The following is a 22,537-nucleotide window of genomic DNA, read 5'->3' on the forward strand; positions in this document are numbered from 1 at the left end:
CTCCCACAGTCCAAAGACATCAAGAGGAGATGAGGCTGATTGATACTCTAAATTGACCGTAGGTGTGACTGTGAGTGTGAATGGTGTCTGTCTCTATGTGTTGGCCCTGCAATGGACTGGCGACCTGTCCAGGGTGAACCCCAAAATCCGCTGGGATAGGCTCCAGCCCCCTCGCTGGAAACAGGATATGCGGAAGAAAATGGATGGATTTTACATTTTGCCAGCATAATGAGTTATTTTATTCTCTCTTTAATGAATAAAGCCAATTACCCTTACTTGCAATGTAGTATCTGGATATGCTCATATTATTACTTTATCATTACATAATGACTATGTTGATACCTGTCTGTTCAGTTATTTGTTTTATCATGAACTGAGCTGTGCATTTGATCACATGGAAGCCGGAACAGCATTGAGCCTTATGGCCAACAAAACACAACACACTGACCTGAGTTGTCTATCAGGAGGGGCCATCTCACCCAGTGAGTGCTAATTCCTCACAATGTGTTAAGGATCAAAGGCCAATTGTACAAATGCAGGTTTGTGTGTGTGAGTGATTATATATATATATATATATAGAGAGAGAGAGAGAGAGAGAGAGAGAGAGAGAGAGAGAAGCCAGAGCAACAGAGCAAGGTTCTCTAGCATTGCTTTTATTTAATAAATATCCATAAATCAACTCCTGTGGAACAAGAGATGTGAGAGAGTCCTTTTCGCTTTCATTCTAACTGACAGAGGAACAAATTGTTCTTTCCTATTTTTGCTTCCTGTATATGACAGTTTATCACTTCTGGGACAGACAGAGAGAGGGCCAAGTAAGAAAAGAGACAGAGTTAGATTGAGTGATAATGATGCCCTGTGACTGATGTATCGGATGGCAGACGAGGGCATGTGGTGAGGGTACTGGGTGGAGAGTAAAGAGTGATTTAATGCTGCCATGTACTCGTCTCTCTTCTTATCCCTGCCCCGCTTCTTTCATGTCTCAGTCAAGGGTCGACCTGCCTGCTGCAGCAGATGGTGCTGTCTGTCTGGATTGCCCTCTACAGGATGTGCCCCTCACACCCCCACAACTGTAGACTTATACTCACCTAATTGATTTCAGGGGGAAGACATTCTCTTTTTCCTCTATTTCAGAAACACACAGCATGCCAACAGCTCGTACCCCCACTGTGCACACACGGCTGACGCTGTGCGCTGTCAACGCTAATTCAATTTGAGACGCGGGAGTGTGACTAACTCCAGACCTGCAGAGTGCTTTACCATATGCACATATGCACCACACACACACACACATTCCCAAAAGATCATTATACACAGCCTTGCCATATCCATTAGTGCTGGAATAATATAATTCCACTGGTGTAAATAGATCTTTATTCCTTTTTCTATAATTGTACAGATAAATTCACTGAGGGAAAAATGACATCTTCCACTTCATTTTCACTACCTAACCAAGGATTCATTTGCACAGCCAGCCCCAAGACACATACATAGTTAAAACATGTTAAATTTGCAGTAACGAAGTTATTTTTTGCAATGTTGACAAGTCAAACTAGGAGCCCCTGAAATGAGGAATGTACCTGTATTCTGGCCTTTATAATAACATGGTTCAGATTTGGAAGCACTAAATTAAAAAAAAAAAAGAAAACACTCAAAGAATGCATGATTACAGAGAACTTACAGGGACGGCTAACCCATTGCTCATTGCAGCTTGACTAACAAGCAGTTAGCCATGCAGTGGATGTTTGGAGCTCTGTGATGCACGCAGAGAGGAGAGGTACCCGTGAGAGGTACCCATGTACCCCACGCACATACGTGAGAGTCTGGAGCACGCGGGTATAGTAGCCATAAAGCAACACAGATTAAGGACACAAAGACCGTCAGATAGCCTCAATAAAGAATAAAAAGCAAGGTTGCATGTCCACATTGGAATTGCAGGATGAAGTGTGTGTCGGGGTGTGTGTGACATAGTATCCAAGGGTGTGAGCAGGAGAATGGTTGAAATTAATGAAGCATGCTCCCCAGAAACAGAAGGAAAAAGGCAGCTGCTGTGTGTGTGTGTGTGTGTGTGTGTGTGTGTGTGTGTGTGAAAGAGAGAGAGAGAGAGAGAGAGACAGTAAAACTGATTAAAAGCAGTCTTAACACGACTGACAGGAAGCAATGGTCAAGAGGTGAGTGGAAACTGGGGAAGTAGGGAAACCCTTGAGCAGAAACGATTAGACACACACTTATAAGCTGCTGCAGCAGCAGCAACAGCAACAGCAGATGGAGATGGGGGGAAAGCCTATGGCAGCAGCGATTGGTCACACATGTACATCGATATCTGAGTAGAACCAATCAGCTCGGCTTCCTGTGTTTGACCTGACCCTTCATGCATCATAATTGAATATTTCAAATTTGAAGTTGGGAGGAAGAAATGCAACGAGGAGAGAGGGAATAATAGCTGGTGGTACCTCACAGCATGAAACCTTTCCTTCTCGAACACCACTTTTACACTCACAACTGATGTTGTCGTGTAACAAAAAGGGCAGTGATAATGGCATACCAACTTTAAAAGGTATATCACAAACAATATAAAACGTATCGATTTTAAATCCCAGAAATCAGCCTCACTGGCTAGTGTACTGTGTGATACACAATCCATCCATCCTCAAACGCTTATCCTGTTTCAGGGTCGCAGGGGGGCTGAAGCCTGTCTCAGCTGCCATCAGGCAAGAGACAAGGTACACCCTGGACAGGTCGCCAGTCCATCAGAGGGTCACCAATCCTGAAGTAAATCTTCCTTTCATGATGATAAGATGATTTATTTTTCTTTTAAATCTGTTTGAGAATTGTTCATGTATTTTGATGGTCATTTTGGATGCTGTTTTTAAACTTGAAGGGCTCACACAGAGTTGTTCCAAATATTTTGTCAATCTTTATTTGTATAAATATAATGGATGTTTCAATATACACATGAATCAGCATGTTATTTCTTGATGTGCTGAAATGTTTGCCTGTGTAACACACGCTTGACGGAAGAGCAGGAAGCATTAATACCACATTACACATTCTGTCTGCACAAAATTATCTTCAATACGACTAGATCAAATGATTACCAAATACTGACTTCTGTCTGCCATGTTTCTGTATATATGAAGTTAACTCAAGAAATCCACTTACAAAATGATCTCAGACTTGTTCATTTCTTTAAAACCGAATTGTTTGCCTATGTGCATACAACAAAAACCTCACATTTGGGGTTTCAAAAAGCATTTGTGTAAAGGTTCTACAAATTCAGGTCTGGAATGTTGGGGAAATGTTACATTCTTTTTTGAAAAAAGACTTTGAGATTTTCAATGGGAATTAATGGTGATAAAGTAACCATTTTTGGGGGAATATGAGAAAAGACAATGTAATATTTATTATGTATGACAATTCAAATACAATTACTATAAGTAACCTCCAAAGATGTTTGATTTACATTAATTCCCATGGAAGGCTTCAAAAATGTAACATTCCTGGAATTTAACAACCCTGGTTGCATGTAAAGCTGCAGCCTGACAAAGGAGCAAAACACCGTTAACCTCAAATCAGCATGGACATATGTGTCATTATTAATTTCCTTCCAAGCACCCAATTTATTAGATTTTCCTGGGATCTTACTTGCTTACTAACTTAAAAACTTTAGATTTCATTCCAGAGATGACAAAAGGCTTTAGCGCTATGTTTTCCCGCTGCAGACCAGCACGGCCAACTATCTGAATTTATCGTATGATATCTGATGCGTGAATCGAGAAATTAGAGTTTTTTTTCTTTACTCACAGCGTCAGCATGTGTGGTTCTGAGTGGTTCTCCCACCCGCATAGATCAAAAGGGTCAACAACATGGACAGGACCACCAACTCGGTACCAATTCTCCAAGAACCAGAACAAGGTGTTGAGGGGACTGGAGGGGGGAGCCACCAGAAGTCAACACCTCACACACAAACTCACATATACAGACATAGGTTTCACATCATAGCGATGTTTGTGTCTTGAGCACATCTGGAGGAGGCATCCGGGCACAAGTGTTGAGATGAAAACACACCATGACAAACTCTTCTGGTTTTAGAGAATAGAATAAAGGCTAAAAAAAACCCATTCAGATCAAAACTTATAAAATAGATTTTGAGGTTCCTTTGACATGAGATTATAATTTCAGATGATCCGTCTTCGCCTGCCGTAAATGATTGACAGCTGTTGGATTACTTGGTTCCTGGGAGTTGTGAGGATAACGCCAACAACTCAGACCATGAGCAAGCTCAACAAAAGTCACTCATCAAAGTGCCTGTTAAAGGCAAAATAGAGACTTGTGTCTGGGGTACTGATGATGATTATGAATGTAGTCAATTGAGTGCTGATGATAATTGGGAAGGACACAAAAAGGGTCAGAGGTGGGTGAGTGTCACTCTGGAGGAATCCCGCCAGCTCAGGCGGCTGCGGGCGTGTTCATGTAAAGATATTTGTGGCTGCTTAGATAGCACCTGTAATGGCTCCCAGCTGAGTCTGCACCCCCCCGGGATATGCTGAACTATGTGTGTGTGTAATGAGGTACTGGCATGCGAGCGGCATAAGGCCGTTTCCTCTACAGGTGACACCTTTGACCTCTCATCTGTTCCCTGTTGTCAGAGAGGAGGAGGTGGGGGGAGATGGGAAAGAGAGGCACATGGAGCAGCATTCTTTGCACAACACAGTGACAGGCAATTCATGTTTTAACTCTTCTAAGGACTTTCAGAGTGTTTAGAATAAATAATCAAACAGCGGTCAGCCTTTTTAACAAGAGTTGCTGATGCTGCACAACAAAATTAGAATCCAACATTCACAGAAAAATGAACAGTAAATATTTATTAGCCTTCCATTTGGGAATATATCATACAAAAGCCAACTATTCAGGAGGTCAAGTCATCCTCTGTGTTGACACAAAAGTTACAGTAAAGTCAGGCTCTCGTGCTGCATTATTGTGACGTTGCAAAGTCACAGACTCTGAGGTGGAAAAATGTTGTTCTTTTGTCTTTACACAAATGTGCACCCACGTAACAATAAAAGTGTCTCTCGCTGTGTTCATGATCTTTAAAATAGAAATGTGGGCTCAACATGGACACCACAAAGAAGTTGAATAGCATTTTAATGCTCAAAGTGTTAAAGTGCGATGCTTCACCCAAAAACAGTATTTAACCTTGAAGCCAATGTTGCTCCATGACCACCAACTACAATTAGGACAACTGTCCAAAATTGTCTGTTCACAAACTCTCAAGCACATCATGGTACCATCCAAACAATGGTGAATGCACCAGCTGGTTGCACTCACTTGAATGAGCGCCGAACTTCAAGGGTCATAGATATTTATTTTTAGCTTAAATCAAGGGTAGTGCAGATTACTGAGTATATTTTTAATAAAGGTGAAATGGATTACTGCACGGTGGTTCGCACCTTTGCCTCACAGCAAGAAGGTTCCTGGTTTGAGCCCCGGCTCCAGCACAGGATCTTTCAGTATGGAGTCTCCATGTTCTCCCTGTTCCTGTGTGGGTTCTCTCTGGTACTCCAGCTTCCTCCCACAGTCCAAAGACATCAAGAGGGGACGAGGCTGATTGATACTCTAAATTGACCGTAGGTGTGACTGTGAGTGTGAATGGTTGTCTGTCTCTATGTGTTGGTCCTGAGATGGACTGGTGACCCGTCCAGGGTGAACCCCGCCTCTTGCCCGAAAGCTGCTGGGATAGGCTCCAGCCCCCCCGTGACCCTTAACAGGATAAGCAGAAGAAAATGGATGGATGGATGGACTATACTGGACAATGAGCTTACTAGTTTGTATACTGATATATTTAGACAGTTTTACTGTTGTTAGTAGTTGGTGGCTATGGGGTTCTATTAGCTTTAAGCTAAATATATGTGATTGTCTCTTTCTGTACTCTGCACAAAAAAGCATTGCAGGACATAAAAAAAGTCTTCTTGAGTAAAGACATCTACTTATGAATAACTAATAGGAAAAATACACTTTGGGCAAAATGTTGCTTTGAATGAGACGTTAGTAACTGTTTCCAGTTGTGTGTCCAGTTTTGTTCCAATGAAAAGCAAAGGAATGGAGATTTTACTTCACCTAATAATCAGGTGACTAATCAGGTAAAGGGTTGTCACTAATAAAAAAGTTTTATAGCTAATCTAGTCCACGCTTTATGGAATAGCAGTTAACATTAACACCATATTACAAATTATATGTGAGCACAAAATTATATTCAGTACATGAATTAATAAAACAATTACTTTCCATTAACCAAATGTCGACTTTTGTTATATTTCTGTATAAAATAAGTCATAATAATATAGTCATAACATAATAACATAGTAATAACTCATCAAATCTGGTTACAGAGCATCTCAGACTTTTTTCTTTTGAACAGGGCTCATTTGTGTGAATTTTCTCAGTTACAAGATTGATATTCCGATTAAATATTAGCAATTAGACTGTAGTTGCTGAGGAAGTTTCAAAGCATTTGCATGAACCAATAAAACTGAAAGTTGAGTAGTGTCTGAATGGTAAGAATACATGTTCAACAATGGTGCAGGTGAGGCTTCTCAAAGAAGGTTAAAAATCATTGTAGATGCAAGATGAAACAACACCAGCTTTTCATGCTGGGTATCAATCAATTCAATGGCCCTTTTCCAAGAAACACAGCGCTTGTTTTCTTTTGGGTGTTCACTCTAGCTTGCCATACCTCGCTCTCTTTCCCTTGCTCATCTCCAGCCTCATGCTATTTCTTCTTTCCTTGTATTTGCATCATTATGATATGTGGCCTCCCAGTCTCTGGGAGAGTTCATCCTGATGAGAGGAAAGCAATGAAAGACAGAAACATTTAAAGTGTAATAAATATCCAATCATAAGCTCATTATAAGATCACAGTAAAAACGCATTTGACATTTCTTCAGTTTTAATATTCGTGGCAAAAAAAATACATTTTCAGGTGCCTACTATGATTTTTAATGTACACAAAATGTGTTCTCACCTCGTTTGTGTTGTGAAGACGAACAAAGATGCACCCAAGTAACATGTAAAGTGTCTCTCACTATTCAGTATTTGGCTACTTTCACTGGGAAGTTCCTTCAGGAGAGTGGCAGCTCTGGCGCTTTCTGCAGTTAAAGTAACACAGCTGGCAGCACATAAACTCTCTCTAATTTATGTTAATCCCATCTGATGACAGGCAAAACTGATTGTTGTCAGGTTTTTTGAACTAGGACCTTAAGTATTTAGATGACAAAGTTTGCTCTGCTGTTACTTTAATGGGCCAGATGCATATGAAGTCAAGAGTGACTGTATTTCGATTGCGCACTAATAAAGTGAATGTCATCAGATTTTTTTTGGGGAGTTGCCAGATTATTCCAGTGGCCATGTAAACAGATGAGTCTAATTTTCTTTATCAGATAAAGGCCTTCATGTATGTATGAATGAATGTATGCAGATTAATCTGATTTTCTTTGTGGATGCTACAAAACCAGAGGAAGAAAGTTACAATGTAAACACAGCAGGCAGCAGCACTTAAACATATATTTGGATTCACACGGATGCAGACTTGAAGAAAAGAAATGCAGAATATGACCTTCTTAAACCAACTGAATGGGAGAAAATACAGAAATGGTGACATAATTTTTAAAAAGTATCTTCAACAATGGCCGAGGCTGCCTTTACGTGTGTCAAGCAAATTAACAAACATGATGGTGTTGGTGCCATGTTGCAAATTGGACTCAATATTTAGAGAAAACCAAAACAAAAGCCCTGCACAAACAGCTATACGAGGTTTACACCCACTTGAAGAGAAATTTAACTATTGACTGAATAATGAAAATTAGGGCTTTTTTGTACTTAATATTATTGCATGTATTAATATACTTAATACAAAATTATCAATATATTATCATTGGATTATTGTATGCACATAAGCATACTCATTGTACTGTATCCTGCTGCTGTGTAAATATAACTTTGGGACATGGTTTCTGCACAGAAATGGCACAGACTTGGATCTGGTCCAGGAAAACTTCATGCTGACAATGGTGACAGCCAGCAGTCATGACTCTGACAGACAGCAGCCTCAGTGACCAGCTCAGACTGTTCCAGCGGGGAGCTTTCACAGTCGAAAAAAAGATTTGGGACATTGTTGGGGACAACTCAAACACTTCCTGACAAACAATACATATCATCTCTGTGTGCTCAGTGTGTTTCGTTCAAAGTTTTGGAGGAATTAGGTTCAATGGAATCAAATGTGTTTACATTTACATTCCTAATCACCTTTAATTCCTTCAGGGAGGGACATTTACCACCCCTAAAGCAGAGTTTCAGCATTTGGGGATTCATGTACACCAACAGACAAAACCAAACAAGCAATCGTCTGGTTTTCGATGTAATAGAGCAAACAGATGAAGAATTATACAAAGATAATATGTTTCACCTGTTCTGATGAAACTACAGATGAAAGCAATGAGGAGGTTTGGCCTGAAGGAAGCTCCAGGTTAAGATCCATCCTAAAAAATAAAAAGGGGGGGGGGGGGAGGGAAAGTATCATCATAAAACCAACAAATCGAGGACAAAGCTTTTCACTAAAGGATGAATTTCAATTGACTTTTTGTGTTTGTAATGTTTGAAGTCAAATAAATTCAAACAAAGCTATTCATTCCGTTTATTCGGACAGGTTTTATCAATGGGGGTGTCACGGAGGTAGCGTGGCCGCCTTGCAACTGAAGAGTTTCTGGTTCGATCCTCACTTCCCCCCCATGACCAGGTCAAAGTATCCTTGAGCAAGATACTGGCCCCCTATATGTTCCTGATGACTCTGAACCGGACTGGCAACCTGTCCAGCGTGTACCCCACCTCTCACCTGATGCCCCCCCGCGATCCTTAGCGGATAAGCGGTACAGAAAATGGATGGATGGATGGGTTTTATCACTTCCTTAACTTTGTTAAAATTAACTGCACTTGTATTGTCAACTCATCCTGCTTCATCAGCCATCTCATGCAACAACATGTCCACTTCATTCGACAGGCAAAACAAGAAAACTAAAATTTCATTTTCTCAACTGTTACAAGGATATTTTTTTGAATGACAACCAAGGTTGGCCTGCTCTCATGGGGCTTGTTACCTGAGATGTTGTCAGGGTGGTGGTGTTGCCAATTGTGTCTTCCATCTGAGCTGTCTGAACATCAAGTGTCTCAAATTGGTTTTCAAACTTGTCCACTGATGCAGAGACCTGGAGCCGGTAGTAAAGACACAAAGCTTTCACAAATTAACCCTTTTTATCAAGTATGTCTGTGCTCATGCAGAAAGTTTTCACCTTTTCCAGATTCATGCTCTTCAGAGTAGCATCCATGGACTTGACCACTCCAGACACAGACTTGATACCTGGTGGTTGAAAAAACAATCACAGCACATATTTCTGTAGTCTCCTCACTTTCTAACAGTCTCATTTGTGGTGATCTAAATGTGGATAAGGGTATTTCAATTCAGACAGAGAGCTGGCTATTTCCAGGGCCAAGCCCACAAGCCTAATGTGTTGTATCCTCATTCCTCCACTAGGTGTCATTTTTACCATTTTAAACTGATTTTCATGACTGACTCATACTTTTTTCCATTTTCATTGAAGGATACTCCCTGTTCAGACATATGAATTGAGTCAGGATTAATCAATCAATAGTGGACTAGGTCATGACGGAGCATGTTTTATGAAGCAATATGGGGGCCTATGAATTAGCGCTCTTTTTGTTTACATTCGTATGATGCTGTGACAGTCGCTTGATTATAAGAATGAATCTAGTTGAAAAAAATGAGATATGAGAGGATGCCAGTCTCTTCAGAGGAGGGAGTTAACAGCATAATATCTGAGGCACACTTACAGACTAATTATTTTTTGGGCACTCCATCAGCTTTACGTGGGACTTTTGACAGAATCCCTCTAAAGGCACTTAAAAAAGACTTCATGGTTTACAATGAAACACAAACAATCAGTGGGTCTTCACAAACTCAATTAAAATTCGGAACTACGTGCTAAAATCAAACATTTAGTGCCTACGCGTACTAAAGCACAACAATTAAGACAGCACAGTTTTGGGGAAAAAAAATCTCATGGAAATTATTTACACTGTCATTGCAACTGCAATAACTGTAAAAATGAAATGTGATTTTATGTCATTATTCTCATTTTCATTGGGTTCCCCAATTAAAATGGGAGTATCTAAATCAAGCTAAGACGTTTTCTTAATTCTGTGGAATACAACGTGTACGCAGGAGATCACTGCAGCACCACAGTATCGAATCTGATACTTTGACAATGTTTAAAATAGCTGTTTAATACAACGACATAATAAAAAATAATACAATTTTACAAACACTGTGCCTTCTTGCATTTAAAAAACATCAGCAGACCAAATTAGAATTTGATTACCTTTTGATTAATTGCGTAGCCCTACAGTATCAACATTCACAAATTTAATTTTTGTGGATTTTTTTTTTCCAGTGCAAGGACACTTCACTATCAATTTTATCAGTTTGTAACATATCACATTACACAACCACATTTGTTGTGCCCAGATAGAAAATTTTGGTTCTTAAAATGTTCTGGGAATATTCCTTGGAACGTTCAGGTGATATAATCCATGTAAAGTTTTTAATTTATTTTCAGAATGTTCTTGCCAAGGACAGGAAAACATTTTCTAAAAGCACAATCAAATTTAGTCTCCACAACATTGTCAGAAGTTGCAGTTAAAATGGTTGTCTTAGTAAACATGTAACATTATATTAGCATTTTTGAAATAATCTAACATCCTTGGACTGTTCTCTAACTGCATATTTAGGCTGTTCTATACTATGTCATTTTAATAATTTTCTTTCCCCTCCCCTCACTGAGCCTGTCCTGAAACTGTTTGGAAGACCCCTTGGGAGGTCCATCTCAAACCTCTGCATTAGATGATTTAATAAATAATAAGTTGTAAATATAAACTTTTTCTTTTGAAGTGCAGAGGATGAGACTCTCACCCTTAGGAAAGAAGCTGTTCTGTAGTCTGGCCAGACAGCAGCAGAGGGATCCATTTGTGACTGAGTTTATGATGCTCTTGGCGATTGTAATAACCCGGTGCAGGGCCTACCTGTCCTGCACTGTGAATATCCCATGTCAGTCTGGGACGTTTCCAGTCAGAATGCTTGCTATCGCACCTCTATCACCTGACAATAACATGGCACAAGACCGTTTGCCTCTGCTTCTGCAATTTCTTATCCAAGGCCGTGACGTGAAACAGACGAAACAGGTTCTCTGTTATGTAGATTCCTCGCAATCTAAAACTCTTCACCAGCTCAACCATTATGATCTCTTACAAGACATCAACTAAATATGTGACTACATGAGTGGAGCATGGTGATCAAATATGGGCTGTGTGTAACATAGGAAAATCAGAGACCTGGTTCATAGTTACAGCTGTCTGGACTCTCGAGGACACGGCATCCACACGAGCACTCGTCCTCAAGAAGTTGATGGACTTATGCTTCTGAAGGATGGCATTCTCTGCATGAATCCTGGCTGTCTCCATATTACCCTACTGGATGGCCTGACAAACACACACGCAATACATTATCACAAACCGGCTTGTTCCCAGATCCCAGTTTCTGGTTAATCCAATCTAATGAAGCCCACCTGCTTCACATTCACCTTTTCCTCTTTATCACATTTTTTTGGAATAGCCCTGGAGCTACTTGGCAGCATACTTGAGATGAAACAAGTGCTCTGTGGGGGCTAGTCTAGGGATGGAAACTAGCCATGTTGAGTTTCTGTATTGTTAACCTGATGAAAAATACACAAAGCAACTGACATCCACTGACTTGTTCTATCTCATTTAATTAATAGACAGTTAAAATAAAACAAGGATTTCCTCTCTTCTCACAAAAAAGTGAAAACCAAACAGAATCTCATTAGTTAGGTGATCTCACTGGCTGGGCTAGGAAGCTAACGCTACCAATCAATTCGATCAGAATTGGTTAGCTATTACTGAGCATAAAAAAGTGTGTATGAGTTAGAATAACGTCACACGAAAAAGGATACTCTCCATGTTGGACATCTTGAACGAAAGACATTACTCGTTGAGAACTGATAAAGAAAAAGACAAAACAAAACAACGAAACGCGTCGAGCGAGGTACGCGCTGATCACCCTGCTTTGATTTCTTAAGGCTATATTTGACGGGTAAGAGTGTTCACCTCCGAGTACTTCCGCCTTCGACTATGAAACCCGATTCGCTGCTTCATTGTTGGAATATTTTCGGTCCACCTTAAAAGGGCATAACTTGTATAGATAGACGTACACACTCACTGTAAAGCCAATTCCTGAACTGAACAAGAGCGAATACGCAGACGTTACCATTTGTTAGGGGTTGTCATCAGTACTGACTTTAGGATTGTGTTTGCTTGTCATCTCAGTCTCCAGTTAGCTATAATGTTACTAGCCTGGGTGTGAAAAAAACTGAAATAACCTTATTTGCAGTTTGACAAATGTAATAAAGCTTTCTCAAATCGGAAACAGCGTTTAAGGAATGTCTGAGGTCCGCTTTTAGTTCAAGTTTGAGCCTTTAAATGTAATTATGTAGCATATTTCGTTTTATTCCCATTTAATCCTCCCCCATTTGTTTTGTTTCAAGATTTACTTAGAAAATGACTGAATACCGCAACCTCCAGCATTGTGCCGCTTTTAAGGTGGACCCGAAAACTGCAACAAGAAGCTGTCGCCGTTATAGTTTACATCCGGTATCATTTTCCATTAACTGTAGACATCTTGCGACGCTATTTTGCGAACAATTTTGTTAGGGCAAGCTTATATCCGTGGCGCGTGTACAATGATTGGAACACGAAATTCAATTTCTAAGTAAGCTGTTTTGTGTTTCCTTGGTAACCCACCGTGAGCCCACGGAGAAGATGAAGATGTGGGATTTCTTTTTTTTCTTTTCTGCTCTCGCTCCACCATAACTTAAAGCAGAAGCTTTTTGAACTATCTTGGCTCATCTCTGTCTTTGAAGACAATGTCGTTGATACTTCTTACCATCTTTCACCGTCATTATACGGTCACGATGTTTGCATGGCGTGCTCGCGCCTTCCTACGTCATGACTGTTGGAGGAGTGGATGGGTACGCGTGTCTAAAGCGGACAAGTTCAACCCAGGCTAAAAATAGTTTGTACCCAGTATCGTAGGTTTGGTACATGTCTGGTGACGTCATTTGTGCTTTTTTCGTGTGGAGTAAATTGACCTTTTCCACAGATCTACTTGCGATTCGTGTTTATGTCTTCAATGTTTGCTTGTTTTTTGCCTTTATTTGAAATGCATTGTCCCACCATATGTGTGTAGGTACACAAAAGAATTGTTTGGTCAGTCTGAGAGATGACTTTAACATATTCTACATAATTGATCTTTAGACTTTTAACATGTCCGTGAGATTAAACGGAAATTTCAGCACGCGGGCGTGAGAAGGATATTCGGTGGTGGAGAAAGAGTTTCGTGTGCCTACGTGCACCGGCCGAAGGGGGCTGGGGATGGGTTGGATTAATGGTTGGGTCAGGGGGAGGGAGCAGCATGGATGACTCATAGCAGTAGCTGCTTATGGACAGTGGACACCACACTAGGTAATGATGTGCGTATGAGTGTGAAGTGAATGTGCCCAAAAAGCAAATATTCAGTAGCCATTGAAAACCAGGGTGCTAAGGTGTGAGCTAGCTGCAAATGACAACTTTAGCATTGCTAGCTATCTCCCAGCTATAACCAATAGGCAGGCATGTACATAGCGCTCTAGCTGGCGTGGGGTAATCTGCACTTTCCTTTGAGACAATACGAACCGAAATCTGTGGGTTCAGAGTTTACCTCCCGTTGACAGATGTCTAATTTGATAAAGACAGAGATGGAGTTAGTATACCTACAATCTCCACACCTGATAACATCTCTCATCCCGCCACCACAATACACAGGTCCACTACCATTGCATTGTTGAGACCACACTCTCCCGTTTACACTCTCTCTCTCTCTCTCTCTCTCTCTCTCTCTCTCTCTCACACACACACACACACACACACACACACACACACACACACACACACACACACACTCACTCCACAGTCATAACTGAATGACGGCAGGTCGCTATGGAAACTGCGTTACGCTGCGGGCGGTTGGAGGAGAAAACAAGAGCGCGAGGACCGTGTTCAGTCTTCATTTCAGCACCACGCGCCTCGTGGACAGCGCCCGAATGAACTCGCAAACATACTGAGTCTTATCACCGGAGCTCACACACACACACACACACACACACACACACACACACACAAACACACACACATACCCCGGATTTGAAGCTCAGTGGGTACCCGAGGTTTGGGTCTGCTGTCAGACCCGGAGCCAGTCGCTCCCTCCGATGCTACAGCAACAGGTAAGACGGACCAGCTCTGTCAAGTTGGAACTGTCACTTCTGTGTGGTCTGGTGGGCTTATCCGCGGAGCTATACACATCCAATGGGGCTGTCATCCTAAAAATACCGCTGCTCTTAAATCTGCTCGTCGTGGTTAACTACCCTCACCTGGCATCTCTGGTGCAACTAAGGGGAGACTTGAACAGACTTGAACGAGTCATTTCGAGTTCGTGTTTGCTAGGAATGGACTGATAAAAAAACAACAACTGTAGGCTGTGTGGTCTCTGATGAGTCGACTTCTACTGTATTGTAAACATAAAATATAGATGTTGTATACTTTATGTCACTTAATTTCCATCAAGATTAACTTTCAGTGTCAGCCACTGTTCATGGCACCATAATTGTTGAAGTAAGAATATTGCAATTGTAAAGTCCAGGTACACTTACCAAGGGGCTTTTACATAATTGTTTCATGTATACCTTTTGTTTTAGTTATAGCCTAGTGTGTACAGCCCCTTAAGCCAATACGCCTGGATGAGTCACTCAGGCTTCAAGTTTGGGGGGGGGGGTACTTTGAAAACAGTCTTGCTGTGTCTCGCTGCTTCCTTATGCTGTTGCATTGTTTGGAGTATTCCCTCTGCTTTTCTCTTTTACTTTCTTAAGTGTGGCTCAATCTTAGCAACAAGAAGTTTCTTTTAAGCTTTATTTTCTGACACTCCTTTCCTTTGGTAAGCCTTCTCAGTCCTTTTGAATGAGCTGTGCATTTTTGTAGCCCGAGCACGAAATTATATTATAGATTATATTATATCCTATTATAGATTGTCTGTGGTTGTTTGTTACACATGATAACACTCTGATGTTTGACAAACTGCTGCCAGAAAGCATCCCATTACTGCTCATTAGTAACCCCATGTTTACCCTCCTAGTATTGACTTATCATAGCAATCAGCAGTATTCATCCGTAGCACTGAGTGACAACTATTGATTAAAGCAAACAATAGATCATAATGGGCTGTTATGAACCACAGTAACACATTGGAACAGAAGTACTCACTCCCTGAAACACATACTTCTCTGAATTATCTGCTTCAGCAAATGAAGTTTGGCTTATTGAAAATGTGTTGATTTTTTTTTTTTTTTTAGATTGACCAGTGAAGTCTGGAGAATTTCAACTAAACCCAATAAATTACATCCCAATTTGTATGAGAATTTACAAGGGTGTTCCAGAAAAGCTCGAGTGTGCTCAGATGGGTGTTTGCAATGTGTACACATGTGCTGCACACACAGACACAAAAACAGATGTGTGTCTTTAATTAGTGACGTTGGCGTGATTAATGAAGTCTGCGGTGATGACTCATGCAGTTTAACCCTTGCTCCACTGGTGGAAACAATCAATAAACCAATATCTAGTCTGCTTGTATGTATAGACATCAGTCTCTTGCCTTGATTTTATCCTACATTGATAGTCGTGTCTCTATAATGTTGAATGAAAACAACAGTTGATACATTCATCCATAGATTGACACTTAGATAACGGCTGTTCTTGTGAGTCCCATCATATTTTAGATTTTGTGATCCAAGTCAAAGATTCCCTTTATAAAAATTTTGAACATTCATGCTAAGCATATACATGAGTTGTTCCATGTGTCAGTTTGTCAACACAGCAAATATATTAGCATTGTGGAAAAGCTGCCAGCCAAGCTGTGACTTGCAGACAGCAGACTGGTGGTGAGTGGTTGTCTGACTGTGTGTGTGTGTGTGTGTGTGTGTGTGTGTGTGTGTGTGTGTGTGTGTGTGTGTGTGTGTGTGTGTGTGTGTGTAAAACAGAAGAAGAGGCACATATAGCGCTTACTATGAGGAGATGATAATCTCTTTTTGTCTTCACTCCCATCAGGGCAACAGCATGTCTGAAAGCAAACCCAGTCAGCGGTTCCACAGCCTGAAAGCTGAGCAGGTGGAAGTTCTCCATCAGGTTCTATCAGGTGTAGTTCCCATCCACGGCCGTGGAAACTTTCCAACACTGGAGCTCCGTCCTCGTGACATCATCATAGCTGTGCGTGCAAGACTGCAGCAGCAGGGGATCATAGTAAGAGATGTTCGTCTGAATGGCTCCACTGCCAGCCATGTCCTTGTCCAGGACAACGGTACAAGCTACAAGGACCTCGACATCATCTTTGGAGTGGAGTTGCCCAGTCAGGAGGAGTTTCAGGTAGGACTGTTCAAACTTGTAAAGCCATACTGCCCATGTAGACATTTTCTATACCACATGACTTCAGAATGACTCTAGAATGCAGAAAGAGCCGGCCTTGGAGCTAATATTACTGTGCATGGCCACCAACTAGAAACAAAAGTAAAGTCCAAAAATGTCTTTACAAACTGTGAAGCTCATCATCTGGTATAATATATGTTTTCTCTGTCCTGTCACATGCTCAGTAATACAAACACTTGAGCACACACTTGACCTAAAAAACCAACTGCAACAAACTTCACGCTTTCTGGTTTAGGACTTGTCCCCAGTAGCACAAAGCACAACCAGCTGGTTAAACTAACTTGCGCGCGCCTGGTTATAGATCGCTTATAGCTGAAATTCAAGTGTTTGTGGATTACTGAGTATACAACTGGTAAAAGATCAAATGGATAATACCACATGATGTGTGCAAGAGCTTTCTAAATGTTTTGGGCAGGTTTGCTTTTGTTTTGTTCCTACGGCTGTTGTTAGCCATAAGTCGTCATTAGCTTCAGGCTAAGTACATGTGACTGGCTCTTTCTGTACTCTCGAATCACAATGCAGGAGGAGGAAAATGTGTTTGAGAGCTTAAGACTCCTATTTATGGATATTTGAAAGAAAAAATACACTTTTGGGGGGAGGTATTGCTTAAGATAAGATAAGATAAGATATTCTTTTAAGAAAGTGTAATAAACAATGAGCAACCCTACTGTACTCTGCTGTCTTCAGGAGATTGCAATATTGGTATTTATAGTTGTAAAATTCCTTTCAATCACTGACAGCCTCTCTCATCATGCTTTACCTGTTTCCTTTATTTACTTATGTATTTTTCTGTTTATTTATTTACCTATAGAGTGTCTTTGAATGTCTTGAAAAGTGCTATATAAGTAGCAATTATTATTATTATTATTATTGATCAAATATTACCTATAGAAAATTTCCCTAATGCTGAATTACTCCCCCTGATTTGAATCATTTTGATTGCATTATAATTAAATTATCAATCAAGTAATATTGGTACCATGTTGTTGACCTTTTGTTCTGCCAGGTGATCAAAGAGTCAGTACTGGGCTGCCTGCTGGACTGCCTCCCAGCAGGGGTCAACAGAGAGAGGATCAGCAGTGCCACAATGAAGGAAGCCTATGTCCAGAAGATGGTCAAGGTCTTCAATGAGCATGACCGCTGGAGCCTCATTTCACTGTCCAACAACAGTGGCAAAAACTTGGAGCTCAAGTTCGTGAGTACACTGAGACGGCAGTTTGAGTTCAGTGTTGACTCCTTCCAGATCATTTTGGATCGTTTGCTGGAGTCCTACATACAGCAGGAATCCCAGCACAAGAAGAACGCCATGGATGTGAAGGACCAGCCTGCAGACCAGTCAAGGAAAGACTCTCCCTCTACCTCTACTGGAGAAAAAGAAAATTCAGCAGGCAGAGACTCCTCCAGTTTAGAGAAAGGGACTCAGATCAGTCAGACAGAGCAGAGAGAGAAGGTACACGAAAAGGAATCCCAGACTGAATTTTCAAACCAGATAAAGGACTCCACTATGGAAAAAGTTAAGGAAGAGAAAATGGTTACAGAGTTTGAAGAGAGCAGAGAAAACTTCCCCAAGATGGACACCTTTGAGCAGACACCTTTCAATTTAGAGTCAGAACAGAAAAAAATCACTCAGGAAGCTGAAACTCAAAGTGAACATGGGACAGAAGTGTCTGTGGAGGAAGAATGCTCTGAGCATACCCAGTCCAGTGATGGTCAACCACCAGCACATTCTAATCACCCTAACCTCCTTGTTGAACAGAAAGAGCACACAGAGCAGACAGGACAATCAGAGTCGCTCAAAACCTCAATCCAGTCACAGCCACTAAAACTGGCAAAAGGCTCACACAACAACTCTGATGAAACAGATGTCTATGAGAGTGTCAGCGAAGATCAGAGGGAGAATGAAAAAGATGCAACACAACACTTTTCTGCTCCATATGCCAGCGCATCTTTACATGCAGAGACCAGGATGCAGTTAGCAGAAATGAAAGCCGAGCTGAGGGAGCAGATACAAGCAGACAGCAAATGTGACACCGAAATAAACCAAATCACAGAAGAGAGTTTAGCACCAGAAGCAAAACAGATGGACCACGCAAAGGATATTGATTGTTTCTGCTCCATCTCGTCCATAACGCTTCACACACAGGACACGCACAACACACTGCATACAGACGAATCTGAAAAATCACTTGAAGCCGTTAACCCTGCAGATACTCAGGACATTTTACCTGCACCACCCAGCCTTGTTTCTGACAAAAAGACCTCTCCACCTTCTTGTAAGGCCTCAGAAAGACTCTCTTACATGGTGGTGCTCAAACATTCATCTCCTAAACCACCACGGAGAATGTGTAGGAAGGTTACCCCCAATTCATACTCTAATCCAGTCTTTGAAAGAGATGCCTGTCCATCTTCAAACCCTGAACCTGATATGACCCTTAGAGTGATCAGTTTAGACCTGGCGGAAATCCCAACAACCCCAGTCTCAGCTGAAACAAACCCTGCTCCTGAACCAAGCCTGCCTACTAACCTCGATTCAAAACTGGACTTTACCTCAGCTCCTGACACCCCTGATATAATGTCCACCGCTACTGTGGATCCTGCTTTACCTCAAGAGCCATCATCTTCTCTGTTAATCACAGAGTATTCAAGTGGCAGCCTGAAAGGGATGCCACACGGGGATGAGCAAAGCCCCTCCTCCCTGGGAGAAACTGCCACTCTCCAAGAGCTATCAGAACCTCTGAACTCCCTTGCAACAGGAGTTTCACACACTGACGGGACCAGCTCAGACATCCAAAAACCTGCACATACCTCAGTAGTTGGGCCCGGGGATGAAGACAACAACAGCCACACTAAAATGATGGATCCACCAGTCAGTAGCCCACTGGAGACTTCACTTAGCTCACCTTCTTCCTCCCACATCAGCTCTCCTCCTGTTTCCTCTCTCACCCCACCTGTGTTCAGCCTCTCCCCCCCTTGCTCGACTCCCTCACCCCCCAACCTCAGCCTCTCCCCCCCTTGCTCGACTCCCTCACCCCCCAACCTCAGCCCTCCCCTATGTCTAACCCCTCCCTCTCATTGCTTCCCATCTCCCATGCAGAACACGGAGGGCTCCAGCACCAGCTTCAACTCTCCACCCCTGAGTTTCAGCCCAACCTCATCCTGCCTCAGCTCACCCACATATCTCACCCCTCCTTTGCTTAGCCTTAGCCCTACTCCTCTCTGTCCAACCCCCCCTCCCCCCTGTCTCAGTCCACCCCTCCTGTGCCTCACACCACCAGTGGAATCAGAGGACCTCATACCTCAGGTATCTTCAGATATCCAGCCTTTGATACTGAACACAGATGGGGAGGAACAGATTAAAGAGCCCTCCACTCAGCAAGGAGTTCCTGGCTTCCAGTTGGAGGATGAGAAGGAACAAAATTACATCTCATTGTTGCATCAGGTTGCAGAGCCTGTCTCTTTTCCAATCACAATCCCAAACTCCTCCTCTCATGTACTGTCTCATACTCAATCCGGAGCCCCAGTAGAATCTGACCCTCCAATTGCAGATGAAGCATCCAGCTCCATGCCTGAGAACAAAGAAGCTCACAAGGTTATTGAGGACTTGCCTGAACAGAGTAACACTCCTGACACAAACAGCTCAGTTCCTGCTGTTGAGGTCTTGGCAGAGAGCATGTATGGTGACTTTGAGGCTGCCATGGACCACCTGCGCTACCGCTTAATTGCTACACGGAACCCTGAAGAAATTCGAGGTGGGGGCTTGTTGAAATACAGCAACCTGTTGGTCAGGGACTATCGACCGGCCAGCGAGACTCAAATAAAAACACTGGAGCGCTATATGTGCTCGCGCTTTTTCATCGATTTCCCTGATGTGCAGGAACAGCAGAGAAAGATCCTGTCCTACTTGAAGAACCACTTCATCGGTGAGGAAAGAAGCAAGTACCAGTACCTGATGACGCTGCGCCGCGTGGTCGACGACAGCACAGTGTGTTTGATGGGACACGAGAGGCGTCAGACTCTTAACATGATCACAGTGCTGGCACTGAAAGTTCTAGGAGAACAGAATATTATCCCCAATACAGACCATGTGACATGCTTCTATCAGCCAGCTCCATACCTTACAGAGCACAGCACCCCCTATATCACAGAGCCCAGCTACTGCAGCTACTACATCCCCCAAGGGGGATCAACTCTACTCTACCAACCATATCCCTTACATCTGCACACACAGACTGGTCTAGTCTAACTCAAACACATGTATCATAACAAAAACATGAGAGTAAAGGGGAAGTCCCCACCATGAAGAAGAGCTGGAGAATTGAAATATAATCCAGGGATAAATGGTGTGGTCTATAATAGACCTATGGGGGTGGGATTTAGTGGCTCTTTTTTATAGTAAATTCCCCAAGAGCTCTGTAAGGTTTTAACATGATTATATATAATTATCTTGGCTTTGAGGGAAAATAACAATTCTACTGATATTCTTCAAATTCCAGAAAATTCTTTATGCACTGCATGAGTCATTACCCTTTGGTCTCCCTTGGAAGCGGGCTGTTGACATTCACACACACACACACACACACACACACACACACACACACACACACACACACACACACACACACACACACACACAAAATGAGCTTCCAGGGTCTTGAATTCTGGTACATTCTTTTTTCCTGTTCTAAGTGTTGTTCGTAGTGGGTCTGTTAAGAACGTGGACCTTGCCTGTGGTTGATATTGTGCATGAATACATTGAGACTGTTCATTCACTGCCAAATACTGTACTATACCACTATGCTTCTTGAACAGTTTCATGTAAATTTGTTATTCTTTGTCTGAAGGGGTATATTCTAAAGAAATACAAATGTTTACCAGTGTGGACAGTTCTAAGAAATCACACATGTGCATGAACACATACATATACACACAGAGACAAAAATATATGCACATGTTAGACAATGCATGAGTAGCTATAATCCACACTGCAAAGGCTTTTACTTACATAGAAAATCAATATATTTTTACAAGACTTTCCAAGACAGAGCGGTAAACAGACTGGTTGTACCTAAGAAAATACGAACAATGCCTTTGCAATAGACTGTACAGTGTATTGATTACAGTATGTTGTGTATGTTTAAAAAGAACCTATTGTTTTCAGGTAAATTGTGTTCAGATGTTGTGCTTGATTCCACCCCCCCCCCCCCCCCCCCCCCCTCAGTGGAGTTCTTTCTGTAATCATGTGAAGTACTGTACCATCTAGTGTTCTGATTCATGATAATGTTTACTCTGTGAAGGCAGTCAGGTTCTAACCATCTTTGGGTCATCTTAAAACATGGCAGACATAGAATGGTCTCTAGGAAGGATTTCAGTTAAAAACACCTACAACTCCTCTAAGCATGAATCAGCATCCAGAATCACAAGTTTCAAATCCACATCAGACCGGTTTAAATTCGTGGAAAAAGCAGTGCAACAGCAACTATGGCCAAAGATGGTTCGGTAGGGAAATCAAGTGCCTAAATGTGAGACATCATCGGCGTGTCTTTATCTTACTGCACTGGGGGTGTTAAAGGGGTGGGCTTGGGGCTGGGTTGGGTGTGTGCTCAGTTGTTGACCCCTGTTATTGCTGCCCATTTTGATGTCTTCTTTAATGTAGTTCTTTGTTGTAGTTTATTCATGTATGTTTTGATATAATAAAGTTGACAAACCTTCAATTGTGAGAGACTTTTTTTTCCCCAAGAAGCTCAACTCAACTTGAAGTTTTAACGGTGCTTCAATGTTTCCCCCCAAAATGACACAGTGCACTGCTCACATATCCTGCCCATGATTGCAT

General features: G+C 41.9%; 1 protein-coding gene and 1 long non-coding RNA gene across 5 annotated transcripts; one reads left to right on the forward strand and one right to left on the reverse strand.

The window, feature by feature from the left end:
- Positions 1-636: 636 nt before the first annotated feature.
- On the reverse strand, positions 637-12,452 carry LOC147250766 (uncharacterized). Of its 4 annotated transcripts, none has more exons than XR_015119121.1 (8): positions 11,691-12,449; positions 11,458-11,604; positions 9,342-9,409; positions 9,150-9,257; positions 8,462-8,534; positions 7,022-7,145; positions 6,734-6,837; positions 638-5,760 (listed from the first exon to the last, which is right to left on the reverse strand). It is a non-coding gene; the product is annotated as an uncharacterized LOC147250766 (long non-coding RNA). The 4 variants fall into 4 exon arrangements; XR_015119122.1 differs by lacking the exon at positions 638-5,760 and having other exon boundaries at positions 5,767-6,837; positions 11,691-11,824; positions 12,096-12,450; XR_015119123.1 differs by lacking the exon at positions 7,022-7,145 and having other exon boundaries at positions 637-5,760; positions 11,691-12,452.
- Positions 12,453-13,596: 1,144 nt separating this feature from the next.
- On the forward strand, positions 13,597-22,263 carry LOC147250767 (uncharacterized). Its single transcript, XM_086223021.1, has 4 exons — positions 13,597-13,662; positions 14,150-14,459; positions 16,333-16,647; positions 17,714-22,263. Exons 2-4 carry the CDS (start codon positions 14,445-14,447, stop codon positions 20,948-20,950), a joined length of 3,567 nt encoding a protein of 1,188 aa, XP_086079147.1. The 5' UTR covers positions 13,597-13,662; positions 14,150-14,444; the 3' UTR covers positions 20,951-22,263.
- The last annotated feature ends 274 nt before the right edge of the window (positions 22,264-22,537 follow it).

This window comes from Aulostomus chinensis, chromosome 13 (genome assembly GCF_037954235.1).
Source record: "Aulostomus chinensis isolate RoL2024-O1b breed Wild chromosome 13, RoL_Achi_v1.0, whole genome shotgun sequence".
NCBI lineage: Eukaryota > Metazoa > Chordata > Actinopteri > Syngnathiformes > Aulostomidae > Aulostomus > Aulostomus chinensis.

Excerpts from the sequence above, each read along its gene's own strand:
- LOC147250767 (XM_086223021.1), top strand. Across the intron at positions 16,648-17,713 it reads CCAGTCAGGAGGAGTTTCAG|GTGATCAAAGAGTCAGTACT; the intron begins GTAGGACTGTTC and ends TTGTTCTGCCAG.